This window comes from Panthera pardus, unplaced genomic scaffold, assembly GCF_024362965.1.
Source record: "Panthera pardus isolate Hobbes unplaced genomic scaffold, ASM2436296v1 HiC_scaffold_24, whole genome shotgun sequence".
Taxonomy (NCBI): domain Eukaryota; kingdom Metazoa; phylum Chordata; class Mammalia; order Carnivora; family Felidae; genus Panthera; species Panthera pardus.
Window position 1 is genome coordinate 54,716,199 of NW_026526810.1, and position 13,532 is coordinate 54,729,730.

At 52.7% G+C, this 13,532-nt stretch overlaps 2 protein-coding genes across 2 annotated transcripts in view; one reads left to right on the forward strand and one right to left on the reverse strand.

The window, feature by feature from the left end:
• Positions 1 to 12,926, reverse strand: SPINT1 (serine peptidase inhibitor, Kunitz type 1). The gene is made up of 12 exons (XM_019442526.2): positions 12,875 to 12,926; positions 12,408 to 12,791; positions 11,655 to 12,194; positions 3,787 to 3,914; positions 3,419 to 3,557; positions 3,152 to 3,322; positions 2,942 to 2,968; positions 2,495 to 2,620; positions 2,329 to 2,379; positions 1,474 to 1,644; positions 1,238 to 1,285; positions 1 to 875 (listed from the first exon to the last, which is right to left on the reverse strand). Exons 1-12 carry the CDS (start codon positions 12,924 to 12,926, stop codon positions 652 to 654), a joined length of 2,061 nt encoding a protein of 686 aa, XP_019298071.2. The 3' UTR covers positions 1 to 651.
• The window catches only part of PPP1R14D (protein phosphatase 1 regulatory inhibitor subunit 14D), a 27,505-nt gene continuing 26,669 nt past the window's right edge, over positions 12,697 to 13,532 (forward strand). The window contains exon 1 of the mRNA XM_053889192.1: positions 12,697 to 13,210. The gene's annotated coding sequence lies outside the window, so the exon portion shown is untranslated. The remainder of the gene's footprint in view (positions 13,211 to 13,532) is intronic.

The window sequence follows — 13,532 nt, forward strand, 5'->3', positions numbered from 1 at the left end:
TCACAGAACCAACTATTTTATTACACTGTGGGTGGACTGGGGCCTGTGGAGGGCAGGGGGATGGGTGGGGTGTGATGCCTGAGAGCCCTGGGGCATGTGGGGAGGATACAGAGCATCAGGCTCTGCAGGGTGCACTCTTCGGGGCAGGGAAGAGGCAGCCCCTTCCCACTCCTCTCACCCATCCCCATGGCATTAAATAAACAAAAAGGAACTCTATACAGCACAAAATATACAGGGAGGTCCTACCCCCCAGCCCTCAACTGTGCATAGTGACAGGGCCAGGTCTGAAGGGCAGGGCTGGGACCTCCAGCTTCTGACATTGCAGCTTTGAACAGGAAACAAAACTCCAACTTCTTTGAAATCCCAGGCAGACAGGTCCATCTGTGTGTGGGACTCTGGGTTCAAAGATTTTCTGCTCCTCCCAGGCCCTGGAGCTTTCTCAGGAACCAGAGGCCTAAGCTTAGCTGAGACATATCCCAGAGGGGCTGGAGCCTGGCCTCAGGAGTGGGCCTGGGAAACAGGCTAGAGCGGTCTGGCCCCAAAGTCTTCCCCAGCTCAGGCTTCCATCTTGGCAAAAAGGAAGCAGGGCCAGGTGAGAGCTGGAAAGCGTCTGCGAGAGTTCTAGAGTGAAAGGCCAAGGTAGCCCCAGGCTCAGAGGGGCCGGGTTGTGTGGTTATAGACCAGGTGCTCCGTGTCCTCTGTGGTCGAGACTGTGGAGCTGGCAGGGGTAGGGGGTTGGGGGTGGCAGTGGTGGTGGTGGTGGTGGTGTCTGTGGAAGCCCTTTCTCTGGTTCTTGAAGAAGCAGTAACCCAGTATGGTGACCACCACCACGATGCAGGTGACCAGGAGTACTGCAATGGCCACCTCCACGGAGCCTGGGGGGAAAAAGAGGCCTAATGGAGAAGCTCCCGGGGCCTGCTCAGCTCTGATGCCCAACCTCCCACTCTGTGCAGAGGGGACCAAGTCAAATGGATGCCAGGTGTGGAAAGACCTCCAGCGTACGAGCAGCTGGGCTCCATTAGGAGCTCAAGGAAAGGCCTGGGACTCTGACGGCAAACATAGGACACGCGCTTTCCGGTGCCTCCCTCCTCTGCCCATGGCAGGTATCACTACTGACTGTAGCTCTCAGTCCCTTGAGCCAACCTCAGGATCCTTCTGAACACAGGTTTAGGGGATCACATGGAGTTGATCCTTGAGATGATACCTACTCACTGGTGAGAGGGCAGATGGGGCTTACCTACATTAGGAATGGGGTTTTCCTGCTGCAGATCAAAAACATCCTTCTCTACAAAATAATGAGGAGAGAGACAAATCAGTACTAAAGGCTCTGAGACTCAGTTGCTCCTCGGTGCCCCAGACGGCCCACTGCCATCCTCCCCCACCCCCATTGCAGCACTCTGCTGATGCGCTGAGTGCTCTAGCTCAGCCTTTCCCCTCCCCATGTTCCGTCCCCTCCCCCACTGCCCAGCTCACTGGAGATGCCACGACAGGACTCGAGACATTGCTGCTCCTCCTCAAAATTGTTCTTGTTGCCATAACAACCACCATAGGTGAAGCGGGCACAGCGTTCACTTAAGGGGTTGTAGTACCAGCGTGGGATGTTCTCCAGGCAGAGGCCTGTGTCTGGCAGGTCCACGCAGTGCCCTGGGGGGTAAGGAATGGGCCAAAGGATGAGTGAGTCCATGGGGGGCCACCCTGCCACCATCCACCAGGCTCCACCTCCTGACCAACCTCATGCTGAGGAAGGCTGAGAGTCAGTGAGGGCCTCCGGGGCCCCAGAAACACACATATCCTGGACAACAGTCTTAGGCACAGAAATACCCCACATGGACTCATGTAACCGTTTTTTTCAATTTTCTTTCAGCTTTTCCGATTGTGTCAAGATCTCGGTTTTCTCTCCAGCACTGGATGGTCTATCTTTTTAACAAAGAAGGCTCAGGGTCTGACCCTGGCAGGCAAATGTCTAGTGGAAATTAATTAATGTTGTTTTATTATAGTTATGGTAATAGTTAATATCAATCTGTAGCACGTAACAGTGGCTTCCCATGTACGCTACTGATGTGAAACTTCCTTTAACACATTAAGGTAGAAATGTATTTGATTTATAGGAAAAGTGGTAAGTAAATAACACCTCAGTGATATGCGGGCATGGTGGTAAGAGGAGGACCGATGCATGAGAAGCGTGAGGCCGAAGAGAGCCTAGGAGCCCGCCAGGTTTCTACCTGCAACCTGGCACACACAGCAGGCCCCTTTGGCATCCTGGAGGGGTGAATAAGGATGGCAGTGCCAGCCTCTCTCCTGACCCAGGGTACCTGAGGAGGACCTCACCTTTGTCACTGGGGAAATGGATGTTCTGGAGCTCCTCGAAGCCACTGGTGTCTGCAAAGATGAAAGATCAGAGGCCCAGGCCAAACAAGGGTCTTGCAGGGGTGCAGGATGAATGGCCAGGCCCTCCCCCTCCGTTGCCCACGCCCCTCCCTCTCCCAGGCCTCACATTTTTCACAGGTGGCCTCATCAGAGGCGTCGGGGCAGTCGGGAGTGTCGTCACACTCCAGGAAGCGGTCGATGCAGCAGCCATTGCTGCAGCGGAACTCGGTGGGGTGACAGGTGCCAGAGCACACTGGGTGGGGCGGGATGGTGTTGAGGGTGAGGTCAGGCTCCAGCAGAGGTCACCAAGTACCAGAATCCATCATCTACCTGGCCTTCTCTACCCCAGCAGAGCATTGTGACATGTCCCCTGCTCCCCTTCTAGCACCCCCCACCCGAACCCTCCTACACACAAACTGGGGAGTTCCTGATAGGGTGCTGGGTTGTAGTGGGTGGGGTGCCTGTGGTCCTTCCATATCCTACGAGGGCAGGAATGGGTTGGGCAAAGGAGTTCAGACAGGGGCAAAGACATGACCTGGCAGGGGTGAGGGGAAGAGGAAGGAGCAAAGCCCACCTGGATGGTGCCTGTCCATTGAGGGGCCTGGGAGAGAGAAAACAGACAAGTGAGAGGAGTCAGGGCCAGGTCCCAGCAGGGATGAGCTGATTGGGGGTAGGGGGGTGGGGGCTGGGAATGCAGGACTCCCAAGCCCACTGTCCTGACGATGGAGAGACCACATACCCTGGGGGAAAGTCAGGGTCCCCAAGCTACCTGGTAAAGGCCCACCTTGCACATCCCGGCAGGCTAGCTTGCACTCTTCTTCCCGAAGGTAGTTGTTCTTATTGCCCAAGCAACCTCCATAAATGAAACTCTTGCAAATCTGTTCCGTGGGGTCGTAGTACCAGCGGGGGAAGGAACCGCGGCAGCGGCCCACCTTGTTGGATGCAAGGCAATATTCTGGGGGAGGGGAGGAAAGCTTGTGAGGGGGCCCTGTGGGGCCCCATCATCAGAGGGGGCCGGCTCCAGGTACTGCCTCCCTGTCCCCTCCCTTACCTTCTGTCTGCTTGGCAGACAACACAGTAACTGTGACATTGGCCGTGCTCTCTGGCTGGTCTGAGTCGGCCACTGTCAGCTGGAACAGGTAGGTGCCTTCCTTGAGTCCCCACAGCTTCACCTGGTCCGCCTCATTCTTCTATACACAGGAGTAGCCATCAGGCTGGGACCCCCCCGATGTCCCTCAGCTGTCCCAGTCCTCCCAGCCACACCCCCACCTCCATAGGGAAAGCAGAGGAACTTGGTATTAAATGTATCCTCAGCTTCTATCCACCCCAACCATCTGGAACCTCAGGCTGGCCAATGGTCCTGGAAAGGGAACCCTGGAGAGCTGAGGTGGGGGTCAGGGAGCCAGCCTAGTGTCTCACCTCTACTCTGACATCTGTGTCACCCTGCAGTAGGGACCAATCTGTGTTCTCCACACCCTTCAGCACCAGCGGTTCCTGGGGCTGCACCTTCAAGTCTATGCCTGCCCAGGTCTTGGGGATCCGGGACCCTGAAGGGGAAGGTAAGGTAAGATCAATTCTCACTGAATGGGCCAGAGCTCTCCTGAAGTGGGGAGCAATACGGGCCACACCTAAACCAACCTAGGACTCAGCAGCCTGCATGGGGTACAGGCAAGAGCTCACAACTAAATCATCATCTTGCTCTCTATTTAGATAGTCTTTGTTACACTGAAGATATTTTTAATGTTGTAAAACCTACTTTTGAAGAAAAGTTCTGAACAGCATGTGTCATTTGATCCCATTTAGGGGAAAAATATATATAGGAGAGGAGCTTATTCTCATTTTCTTTTTATTTATTTAAGTTTACTTATTTGGAGAGACAGTGAGAGTGCACACACACGCATGGGGGAGGGGCAGAGAGCATCCCAAGCAGATTCCTTGCTGTCAGTGCAAGAGCCTGAATTGGGGCTTCATCCCATGAACCATGACTCGGGCTCATGACCTGAGTCGAAATCAAGAGTCGGACTCTTAACTGACTGAGCCACCCTGGTGTCCCTATTTATTTTATTTTATTTTAAGTAGGCTTCATACCCAGTGCAGAGCCCAACATGGGGCTTGGACTCAGGATGCTGAGATCAAGAGTCAGACACTTAATTGGCTGAGCCACCTAGGTGTCCCCTCCCCCATTTTCTATAATACGCAAGTACTTGTGCTAATTGCTTTTAAAAATTAAAGTAACACTATTTTTGAAAAGCCAAATAAGTAAATGTGTAATTAACACTATTACCCCTCATTCTGCTCTTCTGGATTGCTGCTGAGAAGCCCATCCTGGTAGAACCGTAAGCACAGAGTCCCTGGGCAGCAACGTGGCAAGACTTGGTGTCCTAGAGTATGTAGCCACAGGAGGAGGGTGCCTCTGCCACCTCAGACAGACTCTGCCTCCCATTATAAGGGGTCTTGAGGGAATCACACCCTCCCTCAACCTGACAATGCCTGTGCCTGAGGCTTCCTCCGGTCTCAAGTTAGGGACTGGAGAGAAATAAGCACAAAGCAGAATTCCTGTCTGTGGCAGGTTGAAATGGGTAGACCCAGAAAATATGGTTGTGTCTAATCTCCAGAATTTTTGAATGTGACCTTAACTGTAAAAAGAGTGTTAGCAGAAGTAATGAAGCTAAGCATCTCCCTATGAGATCATTCTGGATTAGTTGGGTAGGCCCCATCCAATGATATATTGTCTTTATAAAAGACAGAAGAGGAGAAAACAGAAAGAAGGAAGGCCAAGTGAAGACAGGCAGAAACTGGAGTGTGATGTAGCCACAAGCCAAGGACTGACTGCCTGGCACCACCAGGAGCTGGAAAGGGCAAGGAAGGATTCTCCCTTAGGGTCTTCAGAGGGAGTATGGCCCTGGCAACACCTGGATTTTGGACTTTTGGCCTCCAGAACTGTAAGACAGTAAATTTCTGTTGTTTTGAATCACCCAGTTTGTAGTAATTTGTTTCAGCAGCCATAGGAAATTACACACTGCGTTGGAGGGGATTCCAGGCAGATAAGACCCAACACCAGGAAGCAACTTGGGAGAAGAGACCCAACAAGATGAAGCAATATGTGGTGTGTGTACAAGACAAGGAAGTGGGCATACAGAGAAGGGAGAGGTCACAGCAAGTCAGAGGAATAGGGAAGGCTTTCTTGAGAAGGGAGAAAGGACTTTTTTTTTTAACCTTTTTAAAAATTAATTTTATTATTATTATTATTATTTTAAAAGTTTATTTTTAAGAGAGAGTGAGGCAGAGGATCTGAAGCAGGCTCTGCACTGAGAGTGGACAGCCCAACATGGGGCTCGAACTCATGAACTGTGAGATCATGACCTGAGCCGAAGTCAGATGCTTAACTGACTGAGCCACCCAGGTGCCCCAATTTTATTATTTTTTAATGTGTATTTAGTTTTGAGAGAGACAGAGATAGGGTGAGCAGTGAGGGGGTGGGGGGGGGGTGGGCGGGAAGGGGGGACAGAGGATCTGAAGCAGGCTCTGTGCTGACAGCAGAGAGCCCAACGCAGGGCTCGAACTCAGGAACCACGAGATCATGACCTTAGCTGAAGTCAGATACTTAACTGACTGAGCCACCCTGGCACTGCGAGAAAGGATTTTTTAATTCTTTTGTTTTTGTTTTTATTTGGTTGGTTGTAGAGAAGCGTGCGGTGTTGTTGATAACAGCAGGAAACATGAGCCAAAGCAAGGAGTTGGGAATTTGCATGGCCAGTCTGGCAGACATTGAAGAGACCAGCCTGGGTGAGACAGACCATAAAGGGCCCTCAATGCAGGGCCAGAGCATGTGGACACAGCAGAAATATATTTAAATATTTAACAACTAGTGGTACAGGAAGGGGACAGACATGGCCATGAGCAGTGGCACAGAGTTCTAGAGACCACAGCTGCACCAGACATTGACCTCCTAGATGTATGATCGAGGTTCAGGAGTCTATAGGGAGGGGCCAAGGGCCCAGGGAGCAGGGGCACTCCTGAGCACAGGGCAGCAGCTATCTATCCCTCTGTTTGGAATAACGTCTAAGGAGAGAGGAGGCCGGTGAGTGGATCAGAGCCACAGTTCAGAATATGTGAAGGGAGTCGTCTGAATTAAAGGGGTAGCTAAAGGAATGGAAGGGAGGATGTGAGAAGCTTTCCGTGTCTGACAGGCATTGGGAACTGAGAAGAGTAGGGCACAGAGAAAAGGGAAACCAGATCTAGAGGGAACCTAGAGTTCAATTATAGAGAAGTTGAACTTGAGCAGGGAAGACCACTGAGGAAGTAATCAGCAGGCAGTGGAAGTGTGCATGGGGACTTCTGACAGGCCAGAGCTGGAGACAGGTATGGAGTTGTCTTTATTAACAAAGCTGCCAATAGTTTATTTTGTGACATAGCAAAGTACCTAAAATTCAAATTTTTGTGTTCATAAATTGGAATACAGCTTCATCTACTCATTTACATATTGTTGACAGCTGCTTTCACCTTACAACAGGAGAGCTGAGCAGCTGGAACAGAGACTATATGGGCCACAAAGTGTAAGATATTTCCTATTTGAACCTTTACAGAAAGTTTACTGACCATGAATCTCCATCACCTACCTTCCTAACCATCCTATCACAGCTGCATTCTTGCCCCTCTCCAGATGAAAAAATTGACATTAGAGAGGTTAAATAACCTGCCCAGGGTCACTCATTTTCTGAACAGCAGAGCAGGGATCTGAACTCTGGTCTGACTCCATAGCTCATGGTCTTTATAAAACACCATGCTGCAGTCCACTCACCTACTTAGAGGAGTGATTTTGATTGCTTTTCATTATCTTAGGGTTGTTTTTGACTTAGGTAATACATATATATTATATAAAATTCAAAAAGTACAAAAGACTTGGGGCACCCGTACGGCTCAGTTGGTGGAGCATGAGACTTGATTTCGGGGTTGTAAGTTTGGTTGGGTGTAGAATTACTTAAAAAATAAAATCTTGAGGGGCACCTGGGTGGCTCAGTCGGTTAAGCAGCCGACTTCAGCTCAGGTCACGATCCCGCGTTCCGTGAGTTCAAGCCCCGCGTTGGGCTCTGTGCTGACAGCTCGGAGCCTGCCTGCTTCCCATTCTGTGTCTCCCTCTCTCTGCCCCTCTCCTGCTCATACTCTGTCTCTCTCAAAAATAAATAGACATTAAAATTTTTTTTTCTTTATTTTTTTTATTTTTATTATTTTTTAATTTTTTCTTTAAATAAAATCTTGAGGCACCTAGGTGGCTCAACTGGTTAAGTGTCTGACCTCAGCTCAGGCCATGATCTCATGGCTCATGAGTTTGAGCTCCACGCTGGGCTCCATGCTGATGGCGTGGAGCCTGCTTGGGATTCTCTGTCTCCCTCTCTCTCTCTGCCCCTCCCCACTCTCTATCTCTCTCTGAAAATTAAAAACAGAAAAAAAAAGTTAAAAATAAATAAAACCAAAAACCTTACTACTGCCCCCCCCCCCCCGAAACAAGTACAAAAGAGTAGTATTAAGTCTTGTCCTTTCTTAACCTTTTCCCCTTAACCTCCCAGGGTCCTCTCACTAGAGGCAACCATTCTATTTTATATGTGCATGTGTGACTATCAAGAGACAGTATTGAATTTATAAGAATGCAAGTTCTTCTTCCTGTTTTTCTCACAATGTATTTTGGAAATCCTTCCATAGCAACATGGAGTTTCCCCCTTTCTTGGTTGCACAGTACTCATGTGAATGCATCATAACTTACAACTTATTTAACCAGTGAACCAGTTTCCTCTTGACTTAGATTCTTTCTTTTCTTCTTCCTTCCCTACTAAAAACCAAACCATATTGCCTCAGGGCTTATTATTATTATTATTATTATTACTACTATTATTATTAAAACAGCACTGCCATATACAATTATAGGATGTGTTGACAGACATTGAGATTGTTTCCAATTCTTTGCTGTTATAAACAGTGCTACAACGAGTAACTGGCTGGTAAGTGGGTTTACACACATATAAGTATAGCCACAAGATGAATTCCTACGAGTGGAACTGTGTTGAGGATTATGTGCATTTACAAGTTTGTATTTTTTTTTTTTTTTAGTATTTATTTATTTATTTATTTATTTATTTATTTAAGTAATCTCTTCACCCAATGTGGAGCCTGAACTCAACACCGATATCAAGAGTTGCATGATCCCCCGACTGAGCCAGCCAGGCGCCCCCATTTACAGTTTTGATGGACATTGCCAAACTGTCCTCCACCGAGGCTCTACAGAAGGTTATATCAAGTGTAAGTGAGTTGAAAGAAGAGAAGGTAAGAGATAAAAGCAGCTGGTAGGAGGCTGAGTCACAGAGATTCCTCTTTGATGAGGCAGAGAAAGCGAGCCACTGGGGGACTCGCAGAGGGGTGGGGAGACCCAACGGGCGAAGACCAGGACAAACAGTGACGGCAAAGGGATGGGAGGAGAGAGCTTCCACAAACATGTCAGATGCAGGTGCAGAGGCCTAGAAGGAGGAGAAAAGGAGGACCTGGGTTGCAGGGGTTGAGAGGAAATAAAACCAGAAGAGCAGGAAAGAAAAGTGCCTGTCTGGGACGAACTGTACCTAGGGGGCTTGGCTGGCATTCAGTAAAGGGTCCAATAGGGGCAGGTCCTGAGGTGACCTCTGAGAGACAAAGCCATGGGGGCAGTGAGCTGGGGGGTGCCCATGCCTCTCTCCTTGTGTTTTTCAGAAAGTAATCAGCCAAAGACAAGACTACTTGGGAGTCTACCTACCTGGCAGATAGGCTAGCCCCACCAGCCCCCAGGGTGGAAGTGGACAGCAGAGTGATGCACCTTGGGCCAAACCAGCAACATCCACCCAGCCCCAGGCCCCAGGAGCAAGGGGCAGATGCCCCACCCTACCACTCCCTACTTCCCACCCTCAAGAGAGCAAAGGGCCAGAGTGGCAATAAAGGAAGCCCTTCCCCAGCTGCCAGGCCTCAGGACATCTCCAGGAAACAGACTCCACCTCCTAAGCCACTCTTCCAACAGAAAGAGGGGGAGGGCAAGTAAGGGGAGAGAAGGAAGGAGCAGGGTATTCGGGAGGCCACAAGAATCTAGACTAGATTGGCCACAAACAGGGAAAGGGGAACAAGCCAACCCACCCTGATTTCTATACCCAATGAGTGAATCAAATGAATCAAAGGTTTAAATGCCCTGAACACCTAGGTGCCCACCTTGCCTGCCTTGGTCCACCCTAGCCTCCAAGATGACTTTATCCTGCTCTTTCCCATCTCCAACCTCTAGCCAGGCTCAGCTGAGAAAAGACTCCTTGATACCAAACAGCTCCCCCCAACCCCCAAAGCACTGCAGCACCCTTAAAATGGCCTGGAGCTCGCACTCAGTTCACGCCCTACCCAGCTCCCTAAATAACCCAGGAAATCCCCACTCCACCCTGTGTTGTGCCAAACAAGCCAGCCAGGGTAGGGGCATTTCCAAATGAGGAAGGCTGGTCGCAAGACCCTGTGGCCCCATCCACCTCATCTCCCCGACCAGACCCCAGAGTTTCAGGTGCTGGCCCTGGAGTAGAACTCCCATGGACTCTCTGTCAGATCAGGAAGGCACAAGCAGCTCAGGTCAATTAGAGTCATCACCACCTACACTCTCTGCTACTTCCTTGTGGAACAGGCTCAGGCCCTGGCCCAGTGGGACTCAGGTGGCCCAGCCTGCCCCAGAGATGGTGCCTATTCTCCCCCCTCCCCCACCCAGAATCCCCATCCCACCTCTCCTCAGAGACCCAAGAGAGCTACTGGAAGAAGGAGGGGGAGAAGAGTGGGTCCCTAACGTGAGAGAGAGTTTGGCCCAGGAAAAAGCTGGAAAGTCCCTTTTCCTCTTTCCAGAATTGAGACCACCCCCAGATTGAGTACCAGCCCAGTCCTGGCCCCTGAGCTCCCAGTCTCTGGTTCTATTATCTGCTGGGCTATCATGGGTCAGAGTGCTAGGTTTCTACCAAAAACGTGGTCTTGTGTGAAAATCAGCATAGAACTTTTGGAGATCCTGCCTGGATTGAGTCCCACGTCTCTGATTTATGGGCAGTGCTATCCTGGGCAAATTATTATTATTATTTTTTAATTAATTTATTGTCAAATTGGTTTCCATACAACACCCAGTGCTCATCCCAACAGGTGCCCTCCTCAATGCTGGGCAAATTATTTAACATGGGAGTCGGTTTCCTAATCTAAAAAGTGGGATAACAACTAATAGCACCCTTTTCAGAAGTGGTTATCATGAGGCCTAAGTCAGAGTCTAAGTGGCACAGCAATCAGTAAACTATAAAGTGCTAACAGAGGTTATCAGTTGTGACCCATCCCTGCCCTGGAGCCCCACCTGGCCAGAACATCAGACAGAGAAAATGGGGAACGAAGGTCTCTGGAGGGGCCTCAATCCCAGCTGACTGCTCAGTCCCAGCAAGGAGGAGGAGGAGGAGCCCCCACTTTGCCCTTATCCGTGGAAGTAAACAAGGTGAGCAGACCTTGTAGCTTGGCTATCACATCCTAAGCTGGGAGAGCCCTGCCTGGCTCACCCGCGTACACACACACCTGCCTGGACAGCTGACATCCCTCCCCTACCAGGTATACATACCAGTGGGCTGACTCACTCAGCAACCCTGCTCACCCCCACCCAGAGCCTCTGGCTACTGTGCCCACAACACCACCCCTTCCTCTTTTGGGTCAACCTCAGACTGGGCTTGTTCTTTAGCATCTGGGGTCTTGGAGTCGTCCCCATACCACCAAAAGGCCAGTAGGTGGGAAGAGGGGGTGCAGAGAGATGCTAACCAGTCCCAAGCCCAGCAGTAGAGAAGCAGACTATCCTTCCCCGGGCTCACTTGACAGGGCCTCAAGGCACCTAGCACAGTGCTTGGCCAGGGGTGTCTAGCTAGTCACCAGGTGGCCTCCAGAGGACTCACTCCCTGACTTAGCATATGAGGGCCAGCAATCGGGAATCCGGGAATCCGGGAATCCGGAGGAGCTGCCTCCTCTCTCCCAAACACACATCCCAGAGCACCAGCCCACTCAACATCCTGAATTAGGGAGCCAGAGTCTGGATTTTAGGATGTCACCCCTCCCCACTCTAGTAGCCTGTCCTGTGTTTACTGTTTATACTGCCCACTTCCAAGGAGGAGTCAGGGCTGAATGGGACTGTCCTCCTCACTCTTTCTGATGCTCGCCTCCCCCAGGACTCCATTACCAGTCCCTTTTCTGAGTCTCCCCACATCCATCCAACCGGGTCCCCTCGTACTTACCTCCAAAGCCCTGGGTCCGAAGCTCGCGGTAGGAGCGGTAAACCTCCCGCGTGAGGTAGTTGATGAAGCCCTCCCTGGGTGCGAACTTGCACACGAAGTTCTGCTCGTAGAGGCAGTTCATTAGGAAGCAAGCGGCAATGGCGTCCTCCCCGCCGTCGGTCTGCAGCTCCACCAGCGCCAGGTTGCAGTTCTGGGTGGTGCAGCAGGCGCGCACGCAGTCCCAGCCGCGGCGCACGGTCGGGGAGCCCAGGAAGGTGGCCCCGTTGCCGACCGAGGCCTCGGTGTCGAGCACGAAGGCAGGCACCCCGGCGGTAAAGCGGTCCAGGCAAGCGCCTCCCGCGGGCAGGCCGGGGGGCGCGGGCGGCGGCCCGGCCTCGGTGCCCAAGAGATCGAGGGCGCACAGGAGCCACACGGTGACTGCTGGGACGCTGGCCTGGGAGAGGCGGGCACGGGCCATCATCCTTCCCGGGGCCGTTGCCCTCCTCCCCACGGGGGTCACCTTCACTGTGCGGCCCTCTGGGCTCCGAGGGTGCTTGAGACCTGAAAGAGGGGAGGAGACGGAGGAGGAGACACACCGGATCAGCCGGAGACTTCCAGGGAGGCGGGCAGGCCAGGAGGAAGTCGAGAAGAGGGCTGGGGAGCACACCAGGCCCCGGGAGTGAGGAAGGGTACGCTGGCTCAGCCCTCCCACTCCCACTCCGGTGACCCGGCCGCTCTCGGACCCCCAGATGGACGGCTAAGGAGCTCACGTACCCGGGCACACGCAGCAGCGCAGAACAAAGGGCCACACATGCTCCGAGCCCGCTCCGTCCCCGCCTCGCGCTCCGGGGCCCGGGTTACCTGCGCAGGTGAGTGGGGTGGGGCTGCCCCTGCCGAGGTTCCGGTCCCGGCTTCCTGCGCGGCTCGGGCCCCCGCTTCCGCCCCGGTGCCGGGTGCGCTGAGGCTCGGCCACTTCCTCCCCGGGTTTCTGGTGAAACTGAGTCAGTGCGGCCGGGGCGGGGCGGACATTAACCCCAGCGCCGCCGGCCCCGCCTACTGCCGTTGCGCCGCCACCTGCCCGCCCTGCCCCGCCGCGCTCCGCCACCGCCACCCCATGTCTCCGGACCCCTTCCCCGCGGACTGCTCCCGGCACCGTCTCTGGGTCCCGGCCCCGGGCGGCGCCCCTCGACGCTGCTCTACGTAGGCTCCGCGGAGGCCAGCCTCACGGCAGGGCCCCGCACCCCAGAAGTGCAGCCGGTTCTCTGGCCTGGACGCCGCAGCAGAGTCGTCCATTCGGGGGTCCAGCACTCCCGCCTCCTTTTCCGGTCGGGGCCAGCATTCCCAGCTCCTGGCCTGAGGCGCTTGAGAAGGAGATGGGGGAGGAGAAATGGGGCAAAGCCCGACGCCAACGGCAAACGATCTTGCCGCCGTCGACAGCCCTCGGGAAATCATTTTCATCTCGTGGCGGGAAGAGATCCCAGAAGATGTGGGGCTGCACCTTTGGTAACTGGAATCCCGGATGCCTGCTCCAGGGTCACCGCCCTTGCCAGCTCCGGGAAGCCCTCCTTTCTGCCAGAGTGAGCAGTTGAGGCAATTTCCTCCTTCCAGGTTTCCCTGCTAGACCTGCAGTGGTTCCATTTTGTTTGAGGCCCTTCCTTGTACTGAGGTTTACATTCAGGTCTCTGTCAGAGCTGAGTCCCTGTTAGCTCTCATTGGTCTGCCGCCTCCTTCCCTGGAGTACAGGGTCCCTCTTCTCTCCCACTAAGAGGGTGCTTCTGGTCAAGAGCTGGTCGTCCTCTTCCAGTAGAATGCCATCCTTGGAAGCTAGAAGCTCCAGCTCACCAAAGTAATTGAGATAATGACCTTCACAGATCTGTGGGTTCCTTGAAACCATGAGTG

Bases quoted from the DNA above. Each gene is read 5' to 3' on its own strand.
- SPINT1 (XM_019442526.2), bottom strand. From the start codon at position 12,926: ATGGACGACTCTGCTGCGGCGTCCAGGCCAGAGAACCGGCTGCACTTC. The intron at 12,792-12,874 runs GTGCGGGGCCCT...GCCGGGACCCAG, and splicing joins GAACCGGCTGCACTTCTGGG to AGACGGTGCCGGGAGCAGTC. The intron at 3,915-11,654 runs GTAAGTACGAGG...CTTCCCCTTCAG, and splicing joins TCGGACCCAGGGCTTTGGAG to GGTCCCGGATCCCCAAGACC.